At 31.9% G+C, this 21,364-nt stretch overlaps 1 protein-coding gene across 1 annotated transcript in view; it reads right to left on the bottom strand.

Moving 5' to 3' along the window:
• Positions 1 to 21,364, bottom strand: part of LOC137639021 (uncharacterized) — a 178,461-nt gene that overhangs the window by 14,916 nt on the left and 142,181 nt on the right. The window contains exon 2 of the mRNA XM_068371340.1: positions 4,272 to 4,359. Coding sequence (XP_068227441.1) covers positions 4,272 to 4,359 — 88 coding nt within the window. The remainder of the gene's footprint in view (positions 1 to 4,271; positions 4,360 to 21,364) is intronic.

The following is a 21,364-nucleotide window of genomic DNA, read 5'->3' as shown; positions in this document are numbered from 1 at the left end:
GTGTGCCCACTATCATAGTGTTGTGTTGTGAGCAACGAGGAGCCTGGATGTGTAAAGTGGACAGAAGAAGAAACATCGTCAGATCCAAATGCTCTGTGCTGACGGGAACTAAAGTAGTTGACAGTGAAACCCACACTCATCCTGTAAGAGAGCATTCAACCCAAGAATCTCTTTAGAAGCCGTTTCATTGTTGTTGAATTTGTTTTAACCGAGAAAGTCAGCCTCAAATAACCAAATTGATCATATAGTTAAAGACTACAGCAAAGCACACATTTCTAGACCTCAGAGTTGGTGAGAAGAATTTCCTCACAATTTACCCTGCAACCTATTGGAACATCACTGTCTTGCACTCTGTTAGAAGAGAGTTCGAGACAGCTCAAACTCCGTAGTTCCTATCTTCACCGAGTTTTTTTCCCTATGGGAGCCCTGAGTCTTGCAGTATCCTTCTTTTCTAGGGTTGAAGCTTAGCTAGTGATAACAATAATGATAATAAGAGTAGTTTCTGCCACCTCACCGTTCTGGTGAGCTAAGGATGTAAGAAAGGGGGGGGGGGGGGTGGTTGGTTGGTTGAGGGACCACATAAGTCTACCTGGTGAGTCATCAGCAGCCATTGCCTGGACTTCACTGGTCATAGGTTGATGGAGAGGGGTCTTTACAAGGTCTTGGTCTTGGGCGCTAATCATATGTATATATGGTCGGTCTCTATGATAGTGCCCTACCCTTGCCTCTGTCATTTACGAGTGACCTTTAACCTTTAAACTTTTAAAGGAATTATTTCTGGTTTCCAGGTAGTACTTAATGTCGTCTTAAAAAGATTATGTTATGTTACTGATCATCTGATAGTTGACAGACAACTTTCGTTCAAGTACATTCGATTTTGTCTTGTCAAAGTACAGTTCCAGAACGAGGAGCTACTTTTGTGTTTAAAAATAATAGTATTTATGAAAGATCAAAGGTGTGGTACAGCAGTTTGAATCACTTGGTTTTAATACCCTTTATCATTTGAATTACCAACAAATTTAAATCTCCGGCTAGGAGCTTGGCAACTAATTTAAAAAACCTAGGCGAAATATAAGAAAAAGTAAACTGTACAGATTTCAGAGGAACAAGTTTAGTTGTCTTGTGTAGCACTGGATTGAAAAATTAGATTAGTACAAGAACAGTCTAAAATATACCTTTTTTTATATAAGTTAGTAGCCCTAAAATTTATGAAACCGTTACAGTAATGAAACTGACCGTAGAGGAAAGGAATCCAGCAAAATATTTAAAATACGAAAGAAATCTTCCACGGTTGCCACTCAAAATTACAATGTTCAATTTGATTAGTATAGCAACTGTGACATATAAGAAAAAAATTACAGTCGTGAAACCTATTGTTTATATTGTAGTGAGGTGCATCTTTATGTGCAATTTGAAAAACTGCAGCATGGCAATGGAAGTTTAAAATCCATATGCTATATTATTGTTTATGATGATATCTAAACGGAATATTTAATGCTGGAAGAGAATCCTGTGTTATAATAGGCAGAAGGTGATTTCAAAACAAGAGTGTGCTATGTCTGTATTATTGCTTTATTCTTTAGTAGTGTACGCGACCTGTCAAAAAGCGCGACTAAATATTTAGATATGCGCACGCGCACACAGATTCAACCCTTCCAACTTCATTCACCCTTTCCTAACCACAACATGCTAGTTTGGGTCATATATTGGTTTGCCGTTCAGCGTGACAGAAATTGTATGTTTATATATATATATATATATATATATATATATATATATATATATATATATATATACATATATAGATATATACACACACACACACACACACACACACACACACACATATATATATATATATATATATATATATATATATATATATATATATATATATATCCAGACACTCATAATTATATAGGGGAGATAGATGGAAAGATGAGAAAAGTCTAGGAAAAGAAAGAAGATGTCTTTGTTAATTTGTGATATTAGAAATGGGGTCATAAATATATGAACAATAATTACAGGCGATACGTAATGATTGGTGATATGAAAGAAAAGCTTGAGATACAGGTGAAAGAATTTGAAATAACTTGTAACTGGGAGAGAGCTTAAAATGTATGCTAACATCAGGTAAGTGAAATTCAAACAAAGCTGGAACAGTGAGCTCCAGTAGAAAAGGTGTTAAAACAAGAATGATTTTATTCACGTAAATATTTCAAATCGAATGTGAATGATAATGGCGAGATGAGAGATATGAATTCAAATAGTTTTCAAACTCTATCAAATAAGTTTTTTTTATTTAAGAAGGTTCTGTTTAGTGTGTGAATTTACAGAATAGTTTAAATTGATTAGTAATTGAAAGAGAAATAAAAAAATGAGGATCGATGGAAATCGTTGCTAATGTGTCTTTGAAATGTGAATAGTTAATACGATGGAGTTGTGAAAGCAACGGGTGTAAGTAAAGTGGAGAATACAGTATAGTCTTTGTAGGTGAAATGTTGGAGGTTACTTCCTTGGAGTTTTCGATCTTAACAATTATTGCATCTCGATATTGACCTACACTATTGACTTAATCATCGCTGAGACATACTGCAGATAAATTATTCTTTATCTTATGATTTTTCCTGTCTGAAAATTTTCCAGAATTAATCAATATCAGTAGAAATAGAAACCTACATTAGTCGAGTTACTTTCATTACTATCACTATTTTCGTTTCCTTGACTAGCAATGTTGTTTTGCAGGTCATATGCCGTACAATACTATTACTATCATTATCATTACCGCTGTTGTTGACCATTTTCCTTGCTTGACTTTTTCCAGTATGATGTTTTTTTTTCCTGTCTGAGAAAACTGCTTTCACTTCAGATTTGCACGAACTATTTCAATAGATAATCTCCAACAACACGTATTTTCCTCTGTTCAGGGCCTTCACCTCGGACGACCTTGATAATCATCCTTAAAGATCTCCTTCGTCCCTTTCTTTCTGTTCTACTCTCGCTTCTTCTTTAATTTTTTCAAAGACAGCCATACTTTGCCCCTCTTTGTTGAAGCCCATCGATATCTTTCTATCATTGTGTACGGCTCTTATTTTCAGCAGCTCTTCTCAATTGATCTGCCTCCATCGAATTTGGAGACGATGATTCACCTCATAATAGTCGGTCGTAATCATAATTTTCTTTACCAGGATATGTACTGAAAACTCGAATCAGGAATAGAAGGAATATTTAAAGGAAATAATGACCCATTTTTTTAATATGTGCATGCTAGTATTGTAAAAAAAAATATCTTAACTGAAAATGAACGATATCTTAATGATTCTCTAGTTTTATAACAACAAAACTTCCAATTCTTCACTCTTATAGTGTTGTTGCTAAATCATATACTTTTGGATTGGGTCTTATCTAAAGTTTGATATAAGGGTATCTAAAACAACATATTTTCTAAGAACTCAGATAAAGATGACAACTTTTTTCCTCTAATAACAACTTATTGTTGTTATTGTTGTAATACTTAGATATCTTTACTTCTGACGGAATGCATTTGTATTACCTAGAATCTAGATCGATGTCATTGTACAGTGCCAACGTATAATTTATTAGTTCGTTAACCATGCTGCATAAGATTTTTCATAATTCTGATCATCCTTTACAATCAGATCTTCCCGGACAGTTATATCCTATTCGTAACACTAGGCATGCAGTTAATTCTAATAGTCAGGCCTTCTCCATCATGAGGCTCAATACTACACAGTATTCTTAAAGTTTTATTCCAGCTGTGGCCAAGTTGTTGAGTGATCTTCCTAATCGGGTAGATGTTGAATCGGTAGAACTTCAAAAGTTTAAACTTGCAGCAAATGCTTTTATGTTAAATAGGCTGACATGAGCCTTTTTATAGTTTTTATATGGTATATTTGTTGTAATGTTGTTACTATTTTTAAAATATATTATTTTAATTGGTCATTACTTCTCATATCATTCATTTATTTCCTTATTTCCTTTACTCAATGGGCTATTTTTCCCTGCTGGAGCCCTTGGGCATATGGAATCTTGCTTTTCCAAATTGGATTGTAGCTTAGCTACTACTACTACTATTACTACTACTACTACTACTAATAATAATAATAATAATAGTAATAATTTCTCTGTCTCTATCTCCCCATCTCTCTTTCACTTCAACCTCCATATTGCATCATATTGTTATCACACTAAGATATTTAAGAAAAGTTGGCATAAGAAATATAATTAAATGTGTAAGAGATTAAACTTACTTTTCTCCTCATTTCTGAAGTGGGAACCGGCGTCGAAGCCGACGTTGGATTTGGTTTGGGGTGCTGCCAAGACTAGGCCTAGCATAGCCTGTTAGGAAGAAAAAAGAAAAATAATCTTTAGTCAATCAAAAGCACATATTTTTGTTAAAGTTATTTGTTTTCATTTGCATATTATTGTTATTCTAACATTAATGTTGATGAAACTTTCAAGAATGTAACACGTTTTTCAGTTACCTCTTGATATCCTCTTTTATTTTAGTTAGATTTTCATTGTATTTTATAAAGTATTTTATTTTAGTTGATTTGAAAAGTACTGAATATATATAATATATATATATATATATATATATATATATATATATATATATACACATGTATATAAATAAATATATTTGTATATATACATATACACACTCATATATATATATATATATATATATATATATATATATATATATATATATATATATATAAATCTAAAAATATAAAAAAGGATAAATAAATGTACACTTACACATACTATATATATATATATATATATATATATATATATATATATATATATATATATATATATATACATATATATAAATCTTTTACTTATGGCTTACTCCTCTTTAATCTTGAGGAATAGGTGGCGTTATATCAAAAGCGTATAACCTTCTGACCCTGAAAAGCCTTTAGATTTATAGGTTACTGTTCTTTACCTCAGCAACCGCTAAACTCACCCACAACTGATCGACTGATGGATGCAAGACAACGTGAATCACTGACCTTTCTAATTATGATTTCTGTGTTTTTTTTATCGCTTTTTCTTTTTTTCCTTTTTTTTTTTTTAATGGAGGGAAATGTTCATTACCCATTAAGTCTTTGACCACCGAGTCGGTCATTTGCTTCCACTTGGTGTTTGACGTCTATTGTATTCTTTAGCGATTTAATATGGTTTTTTTTTCTTTTTTTTTTTTGGCTGTCATAAATCGTATGGAATAATTCAGCTCATCCTTTTCCTGTTCTTTAAACCTCTCACTATCGTGTTTCTTGCTAACGTACATCAAAACAACCTTCCCTCTTTCAAAGCGAATTAAAGTAAATTACAATTATATTCGCTTACGGGCTGCCAACGCATTAGACAAGGCAATCTTTACAGACAGACAGACAGACAAAACAACCTCGTCTATTCTGACAAACATATTCCTTTTATATATTATTTTTTTGTCACATATATGTGTGTACAGGCTTATTATGAGCATACATTTATTAGATCTACGGTTTGAATGAAAAAGAATCTCAATGGAAAGGAAAATACCGATTGAGGATGCATTTAATGTTAATGAAGAAATTATGTTCATTTATGATAAAGAGAAATATCTTTATACGTCATGGAAACTGAAGCATATTTTTGCTCCGCTAAAATATGGAATTCCCACTGATTGCCTGGAAAATTCTCTTAATTTGTTGATTATTCGACATTGCCGAGAATAATTAACCCATCAGATATTTGTAACATTTGATGATAGAATTAAAATTATTATAACATTTACAACATATTGCCGAGTGAGTGTCAACAAGAAAAGAACAAAATATGATAAAAAGCATTGAACCGAAAAGGTGAAAAAGTCCAAACAAGAACGTAAAAACTTTTATCATCATTAATGATCACAAGTAAACAACTGCATTTTAACACAGCTGCAGCAAATGCAGCGGTTTTAGTGCCATAGGCCTTGGTAAGACGAAGGCTTCGAACATGTCCCTAATCATGTTTCGGGATTGACCAGTTTTCATCACCACGCTGGTCACTGGGGATTGGTGACTGTTGAGAGATTTTCGTCTGATCGCTCACAACAAACCAACCTAGTAAGGGTTGAGCTGACTATAGTCCATTTCTTTTAGCGAGTCATATTTGCACCGACTCGCAACGGTGCCCTTTTAGCTCGGAAAAGTTTCCTGGTCGCTGATTGGTTAGAATTATCTTGTCCAACCAATCAGCGATCAGGAAATTTTTCCGAGCTAAAAGGGCACCGCTGTGAGTCGGTGCAAATGTAACTCGCTAAAAGAAATGGACTATAGTACAGCTTAGCTGATCATGGCATTACACAAACCCTTTCTCCACGTTAAGGTATCCCCACTGACAACTCTGAAAGGGACACTTTAACACGTTAGATTAAACACGTTATTTTCTTTTTTTTTTCCGGGTTGAGGGTGCTCATGCGACGATGATAGCCAGTGATGGCCCCATCCATTACATTAATGTGATAGGCGGACCGCCACCTTGAAAAAGATGGGTCTAAATGATAGCCTAGGTTTCACCGGTTCACGATGTTGACTATTGGCTTATAATGACGGAACCTTCATGCGCTGATTAGTTCGTTCACAGTCTCTCTCTCTCTCTCTCTCTCTAAATAAATAAATAAATAAATAAATGAATAAATAAATAAATAGAAAATTAAAAAAGTAATTAGTTAACTTATTTTTGTTCCTTTTGCTTGCATGAAACTGCATGAATGCAGTCACGTAAGAAATTCCTGATGTTGAAAAAATTAGTATTAGAATAAAGGAATATAAATGACCGTTGTTTACAATGATTTGCTTCAAAACTTCATGGATATGGACACACACACATTCATACACACACACACACACACACACATATATATATATATACATACATATATATATATATATATACATACATACATATATATATATATATATATATATATATATATATATATATATCTAGGTGATGGCAAATTGTTGTGCTAACAAGAGAGCCAGAAGACCTTTCTCATTATTGTTGGCATCTCTCTTCCCTCATCTACTACATTGACCATTATCATTACAAGTCTCTTCACCACGGGAACTGACAATTATACTTCTTATCAAAATTCCATTACCCTTCGCTTGCGGTGGTTAACTACCCTCTTAAGCAGTTTCTTTATTTTCTTAATGAGCTACAGAATCAATTAAAACCTTCTAAAGTACCTATTGTTGAGCGGAGAGTCATGTCAGCCTCTTCAGTTAGATATGACTAGCAACATGTCGAGATGAACTGAAGGTCGTAAGATTGCCAGTAATTACTTGTAGCTTATTTCTAAGGGTCATTTCACGCAGACTAATATTGTCAAAGGTTTCATTACTCATCGCAAATCTAAAGGAGTAAAATTACGTTGTAGAATGAAAAATCTCTCTCGTACGGAGAGATATGTTAGATGCCAAAGAAGTTGCTGTGATTGAATTGATGTAAAGAATAACAAGACTTTAACTGAAGTAACAATATTACTATAAATTAATAGAATGTAAAATGATATAATTTCGAGAATAATTTTGGTTGCAGAACATTTGAGTACAGCTAAACTAAAGAACCGTTAGCTATCAAAGTACACTGGCAACTGTTTATATTAAACAACATAATTATTAACTAGTCACATCTTAATTTTGTTAACAATATCTTCAGTTTTTTTTTAAGTATTGAAAGAATTAGATAGTTTCGCTCAGGGGTAAAAAAATTGACAATGAAAAAACAAAACAATTGATTTTAGTTACTTCTTCCCAAGCGCGAAATATTTGATATTTTATTGTCCACTTACTGTACTAGTCAACGAAATCTCTGTTGAAAATTCTATTAATATTTAAGGCTTCTTTCCAAAGAATCTTTTGGGAACCATTTTGACTTTGGTAATCATATATCTTTGACTAACTAAAAGCAGTTTGAATATCATAGGCCGGTAGCACACTAGCGACTCTGTGGCGCCACAAAGCCACAGCATCGTGTGGCGGGGATGTGGTCTCCCATAGGTTTCCATTGTTTTCAAGTTTTGGCGCGCAAACTAGCGACTGTGGCAAGCGATTGTGGCTCTTTGTCGCTCATCCTCGCCACAGGCTTGGTGTGGCTTTGAAAACAATGGAAACCTATGGGAGACCACATCCCCGCCACATGATGCTGTGGCTTTGTGGCGCCACAGAGTCCCTAGTGTGCTCCCGGCAAAGCTACAGCCATGCTTAAAATTCTTCTTAAAATGATACAAAAAATTATTTGATAGAAATAGAAAATGATCATCACTTAAGAAAATCATAAAGACGAATTAAGAAGTTATAAGTTTTAACAGACCATCTCTCTAGATCTTTTCGATTCTATAAAATGCTTTAAGCATTCCTACACACGAAGACGCTCACACATATGTATATATAAACACACACATACGTACACACATACATATATATATACTGTATATATATATATATACACATTTATTTATATGCATAAATACTGTATATATGAATAAACTCTATAATATGGCGTAAGTGCATATACACATTCATGAACACAAACACACACACAGACAAATATATATATATATATATATATATATATATATATATATATATATATATATATATATACAGTGTATATATATGTATATATATATATATATATATATATATATAAAACGAAAGAGTCACGAAATATTTTATTAATTGTACGATGATTTTTATTATTTCATAAACTTAGATATCAGCCGTCAAACTAAGAAATTCTTAGCCACATTTCCCTTTGGTTTAAGAAAATCCTCATAAACATATTAAAAGTCATCTCTTCTCCATTTCCATTATAAATTAACTTAATGAAACTCTTCGTGGATCTTCTTTGCTGGATAAGCACCTTTTACTATCTAGAGATCTAAGGAGAGAAGAATGAGATGAAGGAGATGATGTTAGGATCACGGCGACCTTTAGTGTGATTACCTAAGTGACCCGTGCGGGTAAAAGCTTAGGGATCAGGCGAGGTCGAGCTAGTTGAAGGAACGAGATTCCTAAGCATCATTTGCACCTGGCAACCGAGAGGAAGATGATACCTGGAATGGCTTCGTCTTAATAAAAGAAATGTGGTGATGGATAAGATCCCATTACCGAGAGAGGGAATGTAAACAGGATTGCAGGATTCGTTTGTCTCTTCGGCAAATTAGATATATATATATATATATATGAATATATATATATATATATATATATATATATATATATATATAAAAGATATATATATATATATATATATATATGTATATATACATATATATATTATATATATATAGATATATAATATATTTATGTATATATATATATATATATATATATATATATATATATATATATATATATACATGCATATATATACATATATATTATATATCTATATTTATATATATAGATATATATATAATACATATATGTATATATATACATATATATATATATATATATATATATATATATATATATTTTTTTTTTTCATTAAAGGAATGATTCGATGGTGGTAGATCAAATGAAAACAGTCGCTGAAAATAGGGACCGTAAACAATGATGGAAAGACTCTGATGGCCTTCAACAAAGAGGGGTAAAGTATGGTTAGCTTCGGAAGAATTAAAAGAGAAGAAAGAATAGAAAAGAAAGAAAGGTGATGAAGAAGATCTTTAAGGATGATTATCAAGGTCGTTCCAAGTGAAGGCCGTGAGCAGAGGAAGATGCATGTTGGAGATTATTAATCGGAATATTTCGTGCAAATCTGAAGTGAAAGCGGTTTTCACAGACAGGAAAAAATCATCATACTAGAAAAGAGTCAAGCAAGGAAAATGTTTAACAATAACAGCGGTAATGATAAATCAAAATGATATTATTGTATATGATAAGTAAAACAACATTGCCAATCAAGGAAACAAAAATTGATAACAATGAAAGTAACTTGACTAATATAGATTTCTATTTCTATATCAGTAACTCCACGATATATCAATTAATGGTTGAAAACCGACTCATAATTTTGCAATTTTAAAATATTTGATTGCACTTTATTATAGACTGGGCTTCTTAATGACTAGCAGCAGAATAGCTAATTGGTCATGATGTATGACTCTGGCGGCTTCTAAAAACTCTTTTCCGCTTCGGAACAGGATTAGATCTTCCCTTGAAAGCGTTGAATCCCCTACGCTGATGCGATGCTGATTGTCTCTTGTTAACAGGGTTTTGTAATCACCTGCATTCACTCTGGCCAATAACACTTCGTGACTGAAGGCTTCTACCTGACCCCGGTAGAGAGAGAGAGAGAGAGAGAGAGAGAGAGAGAGAGAGAGAGAGAGAGAGAGAGAGAGAGAGAGAGAGGCCTTCTCTAGTTGTTAGCTTTATTCAAGAATAGCATTTTAAATGACAAGGTCTTTCACGCATGCGCTACATCTATAAAGCATAGGATAGTTGAATAACTTTAGGTAACCCTGACACAGTACATCACAATGCTATAAGTTACTATTTTGTTATGTCTAAGAACTAGTTGAAAGTAATGGATATGTGCATGTGAAGTGTAGTATTATGATATCGGATATAATGTTATTCACGAAAATCTGGATATTTAAAAAGTAATTGGTTAAAATAAGAGGAAAAGATAATTCTAGCACTTGGAGAACACATTATTATTATTATTATTATTATTATTATTATTATTATTATTATTATTATTATTATTATTATTAGCTAAACTACAACCCTAGTTGGAAAAGCTGGATGCTATAAACCCAAGGGCTCCAACAGGGAAAAATAGCCCTGTGAGATAAGGAAATAAAGAAATAAGCTACAAGAGAAATAATGAACAACTAAAATAAAATATTTTAAGAATAGTAACACCATTAAAATAGATCTTTCATATACAGTATAAACTATAAAACTTCAAAAAGAAGAAGATTATGATAGAATAGAAATAGTGTGCTTGAGTGTACCCTTAAACAAGAGAACTCTACCTGATCAATAGTAGTTCAATTGTACCATAAACACGCCACTGTAGACCTCGATTCCTCCTGATGGCTAAAATAAACCTCTTAAAGAATTTCCTTGAATTATGTTAAAGAAAAATGTTAAGATTACTTTCGAAAAAGTTTCTCTTTTAATGATAACGAAAACACACAAAGTTGTGAGGACGATGAAAATGTTTGAGAAGCATTAGATCGTTCAGATCTCCAGTAGAGCGAAATTAATAATGTTGGAAAAGTAACGCAAACAATTTCATGTCACTGAAGAATGTATGGAAACCTGTGTGGGTTTAAGTACACTTATTTATGAGAGATGATTTATCGAATATTAAAAATATTTGTGGATTAGATTATAATCATAATCAACATAACACAAGAAGTTCTCTGTGCAGATACAGTCCAGTATAATAGGAGTAATCAATGCGAAAAATGCTTTAGAAAAGATTAGTTGAATGACAGATTTCATAATGTTCATAGTCATCACAATAACCGGCAGGAATAGACGAATTGAAGATGATATTTTTTGGAAAATACTCTTTTACTTTAAACGTAAGGCAATATATGTATTTTTCCAGGTTTTTTTACATCCAATTATTCAGAAAATAGTGTTTTCGCCCGTTCGCATATACAAAGCATTAGTATCCCTGTTGGAGCCCTTGATCGTATAGCATTCTACTTCCACAAATAGGGTTTTACTTTACTACTTCCACTACTACTACTACTACTACTACTACTACTACTACTACTACTAGTACTACTACTACTACTACTACTACTACTAATAATAATAATAATCAGTTCTTTATACAGCAAATGGCATTCCGCATTCAGGTCAGTTCATTTATTTTGGAAAAAATCTTTATTATGTATTCAGCGATCAGAAATACAAATATATACTTGATAGCAGTTTTATCTGGAAATATTTTTATAAAAAGATATAGTTTTTCTATTTTTCAAGTAAATGGAACCACCAGGGTAAAGCTAAAGCTAGAACACCAAGAGGAATTTTTTTTCCCAGCTTAAGAGAAACATTCTACAGCTTAAACCGCACAGTTACCACAAACACAAAACATTTGCAAACATGCACATATAAAGACATACGAGTATGTACATATGCACAACTTACTCACATCTATATAACTGATATATATATATATATATATATATATATATATATATATATATATATATAGATAGACATATATATATTTATATGTTTATATATATATTTATATATATATTGATACACGTATATATATATATATATATATATATATATATATATATATATATACACACACACACACATATATATATATATATATATATACACAGTATATGTATATATATATAAATATATATATATATATATATATATATATATATATATATATACCCACATACATATGATGTATATATACAGCAATTACACACATATGTATATATATATATATATATATATATATATATATATATATATATATGCAACATACGGACATACACGCACACACACACACACACACATATATATATATATATATGTATATATATATAAAAGTATGAATTGGATAATAATGCTAGACACCTATTATACGTCATCCGAATGTTCCCAAGAACTGTAAAACGTTCATGATCCCATACAGCTGCCTTTAACGCACAAACCAAATGGTAGAAAATATGTGACAGCTGCCCAGAATCACATTCAAAGAGCTTTGAATAACAATATAATGATAAGCGTATTTAGCAGCGCTATTTATGTGACTTTAAGATACGATACAATCTTAAGGTTTTCTCTTCTAGTATCATTCCATTTTGAATGGTCCGGAGAGTTTATAGCTCGAAAAATGTATTCTCTGTAACTGCAAACAAAAGTTTCGCTTTCACCCACATGTCCCAAGACAGGGTCAAAGTATTGTTATGTTGTAGGAACTTTAAAGTTATAAATACAACCGTATTCTCTAATAACATCAACATTTTTTATTCTTGCTGTTTTTGTCTTTTACTCCTATCCACTGAGTCCATTTTCTTTTTGTATCCTATTTTGTAGTGGGATTCATTTGGAGGCCTTGGGCTTTTAGCACCATGGTTTTCTAATTAGGGTTGCAGTATTGCTTACAATAGAAAAGATATTAATGATGATTATGATGACGAGGATGATAAAATTTACAAGTCTAATACCTACTTAGGGAATAGACTGCATAACTGCGTGTCTGGAGGAAACGATGGTAAATTTTGGACCATGGTAAGGAAATTTACCCATTCGGTTTCTGTTGATTGCAAGCATGTAACACATACTTTATGACCACTTTGTAACAGTGAAATAGCCTGATGTACTATATTTTGAATTATTGCATCAACATAACAAGATTTGTCAGTAAGACAGTGCTACCCTCTCATATATAATATTCTACCTTTGCCACTGGATGGTCTTCCTGTACTTACTACTAACACTTTTTCATTCTTTCCAAATGATCAAACTATATCTAAAGACTCTGGTCCACCATTTCTCCTACTCTAACTATTTTCATAAACAGTATTTCCCATACTTCCATGTTACGCAAAAAGTTCAGCATAACAGGATTAGGCTTTTTCTTTTATATGCAATTATAACTTACACATTACTTCCGCATAGGAGAATGGGCTCTTAAGTACCTTCAAACTTTTCTTCCTTGGATTCCATAGATATCGTCTCTGACTCACGATTCGTGGGTCAGAAGTGTTCAAATCACCGTCTCTGGAAGGAAGGGATGTGGGATTGGAGGAACCTATAGATCTATCTCATGTGTCATCAGCAGCAATTGCCAGGCCCTCCCAGGTCGTAGCTTAGGTGGAGAGGGGCATAGGTGCTGATCATGGGTATACAGTATGTGGTGCCTCTCATGCGTGACTTCTAAACCTTTAGTATACTTCCAGATACTTTCCTTCCTCTCATCCTACCGTCCACTGTTATAGGAACGGAAGCTCCAAGATGAACTCATTAGTGGTATGGGTAAGGGCTGATAACTTTAACCCAAATCCCTAGCTATGTAAAAGAGCTATATGATGGGGAAAGGGGCACACACACACATATATATATATATATATATATATACATATAGTATATATATATATATATATATATATATATATACATACATACATACTGTATATATATATATATATATATATATATATATATATATATATATATATATATATATATATATATATATATATATATATATATATATTCGACAACGACAATTGCAGCCGTTTCTAGTCCACTGCAGGGCAAAGGTCGTCTGTGGATAGATGATGGTGGGAGACTTTTGCCTGATCGCTCACAGCAAGCCAACCTAGCATGGATGGCTCTGACTCGTACAGCTTTGCAGATTGATGCGATACACAGACCTTTTTCACAATGTTAATGTATTCCCACTTAGAAAGGGATATATATATATATATATATATATATATATATATATATATATATACTGTATATATATATATACGAAAGAATACGACTCGTCAAAGCAATAATAATCCCACAACAGAATACCTAAGATGAAGCAGTATAGAAATGAAGACGGCCATTACTAAGCAGTAAAGAAGTCTGTTGGTCAAGCATCATAAATTAGAAACGATTATTGTGATCCTAATGTAAATCATATATTTTTTCAATAGAGACTTGTGTTAGCTCTTTCGTTATTTCTAAAAAATATCTTTGTTTTTCCTTTAAAGTCCTGGTGTTCCATATTTCTGAATTTTGAGAGACTGATACGCCAGTAAGAGTAGTTCTTCATTTTTCATCTTTTGTGTTTCAAATTTCCATTATAGCTCCATGATTTTACAATACTTTCTTGTTCCCCGTTATTTTTAATTTATAGCTTCTGTGAACTGACAGCATTTTCAGGAAAGCATTTATGATGAGTTGTTCGGGAAACCTTTACTCGTTCTCATGATTTATGTAACATTCATTTTCGTCTTAAAGATAAGAGGATTAGTCAATAAAATTTGGTTGGATTATCGCAATTAGGGATAATGATGATGATTAAGATGATGACAACAGTGACGAAAGCTTTTTATGTAATGGTAAATAAGATAACATTAAAAACTCCAAACAAATTAGAATCAAGGCTAACTGCAAAAGGGAATGCTGCAGATACAAGCTGCTGCCAAAGATTGAGCCTAATGGAAGAAGGGAAGAAGATTGATTGGACAATTATCTCTGGTGGATAGATATTAAGGACAAGCTCAGAAATATTCATTTAAAGATGAAATATTACACTAAGTTTATATGAATAAATTAATATTGGTTGGTGAATATTATCATTGCCTGTCCCACAGGTCATCCTCAGCTATAATAATAATAATAATAATAATAATAATAATAATAATAATAATAATAATAATGATGATGATGATAATAATAACAGCTATAATGGAAATGGAAGGCAATGTTTTAAATGACCAAATTGTCCCATCATCCAAGTGGACTAAACATACCGTGTTTTTTTTCTTTTCTATCAAGCTTTATAACGTATTGTTCTGTAATATTCTTTGGATTTTAAACTTTACCTTCCTTATCCTATCCACTGAAATATGAAGAGCGATCGAAGGGACTTAGTTAAAAGCCACTTATTAGTACGAAGACATTCTAAACTTAAGAAACATCTTGACATGAGATCCACACCGCAACATGTTCTTCTTCTTACTTAATGAAATAGAATCCCTGCTGTTGATAAATCGAACGCCAATTGATAAATCGAACGAGAAGACTGAATGTAAAATGGTGTGTCCCTCGATCGGCGGCTGGTTGAAATGCAACCTGGCCATGGCCAAAAATAAACTTAGATTACGTGCGCTCCCTTCACTCCTACGCCATTTGGAGGTCAGCCGGTGATGATGAGTTACCGTCGGAAAATAGGAAGTTTGTTTGTTGTGTGGGAAGGAGACCTGGTGCTGGGGAGGAGGCAAGAGGGAATGGCCTACTAAACGACTCAACTTTTTGAATGGAACGAGCTGAAGAGAGAGAGAGAGAGAGAGAGAGAGAGAGAGAGAGAGAGAGAGAGGGAGAGAGAGAGAGAGTAACATAAATTTCATGAAATTTCACACTAAGCAAAAAGACGAGAGAGAGAGAGAGAGAGAGAGAGAGAGAGAGAGAGAGAGAGTAACAAATAAATTTCATGAAATTTCACGCTATGCAAACAAAACGACTAAAGATATGGTAGGATCACTTGAGCAGTTATCTATTATCCTTTTCAAGCAACTGTAGGTGAAAATAAAAATTTCGGTGATTTCAAACAATGAATACCATTAGTCTCAAACAATCATTACTTTTGTTTTCATTTCAGTGACTCAAACTATTATTTGTCTCTTGCTTTCGTTAGAATATAATCGCTAGACTTGATTTCCTTTTGTAATCCGACAAAGACGAAACCTTATAAATCTGAATGTTTTAAAAATTTCCAATTCCAGTGTGTATTAATATATCGCATATGAAAGTTGAGATTATGCAGACGCACTTACATACGTATATACATACATACAATCAAACATACACGTTCATCCATATATATGTACGCATGTATATATAAATAAATATATATATATATATATATATATGTATATATATATATATATATATATAGATATATATATGTATATATATATATCTCTGTCTATCTATCTATACACACACACATATATATATAAATATATATATATATATATATATATATATATATATATATATATATATATATATATATATATATATAAATATAAATATAAATATCATCAGCTATGACTAGTCGACTGTAGAACAAAGGTCTCAGACGTGTCCTTCCACTCGCGTCTGTTGATGGGCTTTCTATACCAGCTTATGCCCTGGAATTTTCTTAGTTCGTCAATCCATCGTCTTCTCTTACTTCCCCTTGTTCTTTTTCAATCTCCAGAGTCATATTCTGTTATTCTTAATATCCATCTATTATCTGTCACTCTCATAACATGTCCAGCCCCCATATATATATATATATATATATATATATATATATATATATATATATATATATATATTTATATATATATATATATATATATATATATATATATATATATATATATATATTTAAACACACACACATATATATATATATATCCTATATATATATATATATATATATATGTATATATATACACTATATTATATATATATATATATATATATATATATATATATATATATATATATATATATATATTTTATATATATATACATATACATATATATATGCATATACTGTAGGCTATATTACAGCCTCCCATTTCCATAAGCTTTCAGTTAATTACTTCATGGATAAATTTTTGTTTTGGAAAGTTTTATTTGTATTATTGATTGATTTCAGGACAAAAGGTTATTGAGAAGATGTGTGCCTAGGATATAAATATTTGTGAGATATGGTGTGTATAAGATGCCTAACCTTAGCCCTTAACTTCAGTCTTGTACGTGCTTAGCTTTTGTTTAGAAATGAATTTCTATTAGATGCCATGACACACATTTCCTTGACTTCTTAAGTAAAGTATGTTTTTTTTTTTTTGAGAATATGTGGATTATCTATTATTTTTTCTTACTCAATTGACTCTGTACTTCATGCGGTAGGGATCATGTAACTGATATAAGTATAATCTTAAACTATGGCTTTAGAACACTGTAAAGATTAAGTTAAAATCATATATAAATTCAGTTTACCATCATCTCTCTCTCTCTCTCTCTCTCTCTCTCTCTCTCTCTCTCTCTCTCTCTCTCTCTCTCTCTCTCTCTCTCTCTCTCTCTCTCTCTCTCGATGTTTTGTGGTGAAGAGGATTTTCCATTTTACTCTTTTCATGTATCGTTTTTTTTCATTTCTTCTTCTGAATCCTTATTAAATACTTTTCTCTTATAGCACACAGAGACGAAGTTTCTAGTAACCAATTTAAGGAAGCCTATCGACATTCTTTATCAACAATGATATAAGAAGAGGCTCCTTTTGTCAATGGGTCGTGGATATTAGCAAGAAGATGGGAAAGGAGAGACTCAGATGTCTGAACTCTTTTTTTTTTTTATATTTCTCTTTTTTACTTTCCGACCTATTACTACCAATAATCAGCTCGATCTTGGAATCTTGAAATTTCACCGATGCCTTATTTCGAACGACATGTTGATACAACGAATCAAAAAATTACTTTTTGCATAATTCTGCCTAGAGATTTGCCGAACTGGGGTCCGAGTCCCGCTCAAGTTCGATAGTTTCTTGTAGTATCTGAACCTCACCATCCTTTTAAGCTAAGGATGGGGGAATTTTTTTTTTTTATTTTTTTTTTTTTGGTCGGGTGGCTATAGATCTACCTGCTGAGTCATCAATAGCCATTGCCTAATCTTCCTTGGTCCTAGCTTGGATGGAGAAGGGGCTTGGTCGCTAATGTTATGTACTGTATATATGGTCAGTTTCTAGGGCATTGCTCTGCTAACCATGGCAATGTCTCGGTCCTTTGCCTCTGCCATTCATGAGTGGTCTTTAAATCATTAAACATTTGAAAAGAAAAACAATAAAAAAATCAACTGCTTGAATAAGTAAACGAAATGATTACGACCTTGTATGAAAGCGTCTATTTGCATCAAGCAGTATCTGGCAACCTCACTACCTCTGAAGTCTCGGTAGTTTGTGTTATGACGGCCTATGATTATAATGTTTTATTGCACCCAAGAGGTGCTCACGTTTCCAATCAATAATCTCAAAGGTATCGAACCTTATATCAAAAGATTAGTAGGTATATTTCATTTATCTTAGTGATTTTTACTTGCCGATCGGTTATTTATTACTCGGAAAATTAGCATGCTTAGCATTCAACACTAAAACAGTTTGTAAACAATAAGGATTTTATATATATATATATATATATATATATATATATATATATATATATATATATACACGTATATATATATATTTATATATATATATATATATATATATATATATATATATATATATATATATATATATATATATATATATATATATATATATATATATATATACGTATATCCATATATCTTAAGAACGCTCGATATATGGCTCACGATTTTTAATGTTACAATATATCACCTAAATTATTGATTATTTGATTAATAATTAGATACACTTAGATTACACGTTGCTAAAAGGCACTCAAGAGAGTAAGCTATTTAAAATTTTGACTACAATTCATACTCCAACACTGTCAGTAAATCTAATAGTGAAATATACAGATAAGAGCTTTGATTTCATGCAAAATAATACAGCACATTATATCACACAACCTAAAAACTGATTGGAATTGGTACAGATGTCATCGAAATTGGGGTTCAGTACATTTTTGCTTTATCAGTCTCACATTTTTGCAATAGAGAGAATGACAAAGGGTGGACTTTTTGATGAATTGAATATAATAAGATATCAGGGTTTACTCTATTTTGGTGGGTATTATCATACACCAAAATACACAAAACTTTAGTAATCAATAACTCAATACAAATTATAGTCCAAATGTGTTCCCAAGCATGTTTGATATATCCACAATCCTGTTAGATAACTCTGCGGTGCTTTTAAAACCTTAGATTGGATTTGGAAATTAGCCATATTATTATTATTATTATTATTATTATTATTATTATTATTATTATTATTATTATTATTATTATTATTGTTGTTGTTAGTAGAAAGTACCCTACGTAGATGGCTTTACTATCTGCTACCCATTTTCATTTCGTAGGACGTTACTAACTTCACTATTTTTTTTTTTCGTTTCAGTGACGTGTATGAGCCTTATCTTTCCAGGGTAAGTTCTAATTTTTCTTTATTTCCTTTACTTGGGATAGGATAACCATAAACTTTAAATAGTATTATTTGAATGAATGCCATAACATATATTATTTCCATAGATATTACTATTTTTTGTATTTAACATTCATCATTTATTGCTAATTTATTGTGAAACTATAAAAAGATTATTTAGAAAATAATGAAAAAAAAAGTTATCTCTGCTATAAAGATAGTTTGTACGTTAACCAAACTGGTCTTTTTGCCTGTCTTTACACACACACACACACACACACACACACACACACTCACATGCATTTTAATTTGATTGAATGATGACTAAATGTTAAACAAACTTTATGAAAGAATAACGATGGACAGCAAACAAGATTTTCGGCAGAGAAAACACTTTGACAACATGGCAGGTTCTTCTTAATTAACACCGGTAAAGCATTCACCACCTGCGACTGAAATTGATTGACACACGTATTGACTGTAGAAGTTTGTACCTTCGGTGAAATTAGTGTTGCGTAAATTATCTTCTACTTTATTTTCAAAAAGTCCTCTTTATCTTCTTATAAGTTTCTTCTCCTCCTATTAGTCGTCGATTTTAGAATCATCTATAATGAATTAAATGAAATGATTATAAACATTTCGTCGATAATAAGCCTCCTTAGAAATCTTTGCCGCACGCAAAAGGTTTACAGTTAACTAAAAAAAAATGTATTCAGCCATGAAAATCTTTTCTCTGAATTTTAAGTATTCAAAATTCATTACTCTTGTCTTAGAGCAACACATTATGCAGGTCCTTATAACTCAAAAAGTTTTAATCACGTTTAATAAGGTAATATTCTCTCCTTTTCTCCTAATTTCCTATTTTAACTATTTTTTTCCTGCTCTCTCTCTCTCTCTCTCTCTCTCTCTCTCTCTCTCTCTCTCTCTCTCTCTCTCTCTCTCTCTCTCTCTCACACATATATATATATATATATATGTATATATATATATATATATATATATATATATATATATATATGTGTGTGTGTGTGTGTGTATATATATATACACACACCCACACACACACAAACACATATATATATATATACATATATATTTATATTTACACACATAAATATATAAATTTGCTTTCTGAGCATTCATGTTCTCGATCTGAATAACTTTACCTTAGAACTTTACTTGCAGGCTGATTAACCTTTGCTTCGAGCAAACTGAGACTGGATAACACTTGTGTAAATGACCAGCAATGATGACTAGAAGCTTTTAAACGTTTAAAGGTTTAAAGGCCGCCCATGAATAGCAGAGGCAAGGGACAGTGATATTGCCCTATCGAGCAAGACAATTCCCTAGAGACTGACCATATTACGTATGATCAGTGCCCAAACCCCCTCTCCACTGAAGCTAGGACCAAGGAAGGCCAGGCAATGGCTGCTGATGACTAAATAGATAGATCTCTAGGCTCCTCCAA

Source organism: Palaemon carinicauda, chromosome 4, assembly GCF_036898095.1.
Source record: "Palaemon carinicauda isolate YSFRI2023 chromosome 4, ASM3689809v2, whole genome shotgun sequence".
In the NCBI taxonomy this organism is placed as follows: Eukaryota; Metazoa; Arthropoda; class Malacostraca; order Decapoda; family Palaemonidae; genus Palaemon; species Palaemon carinicauda.
This window is presented reverse-complemented; position numbering and strand designations above follow the sequence as displayed.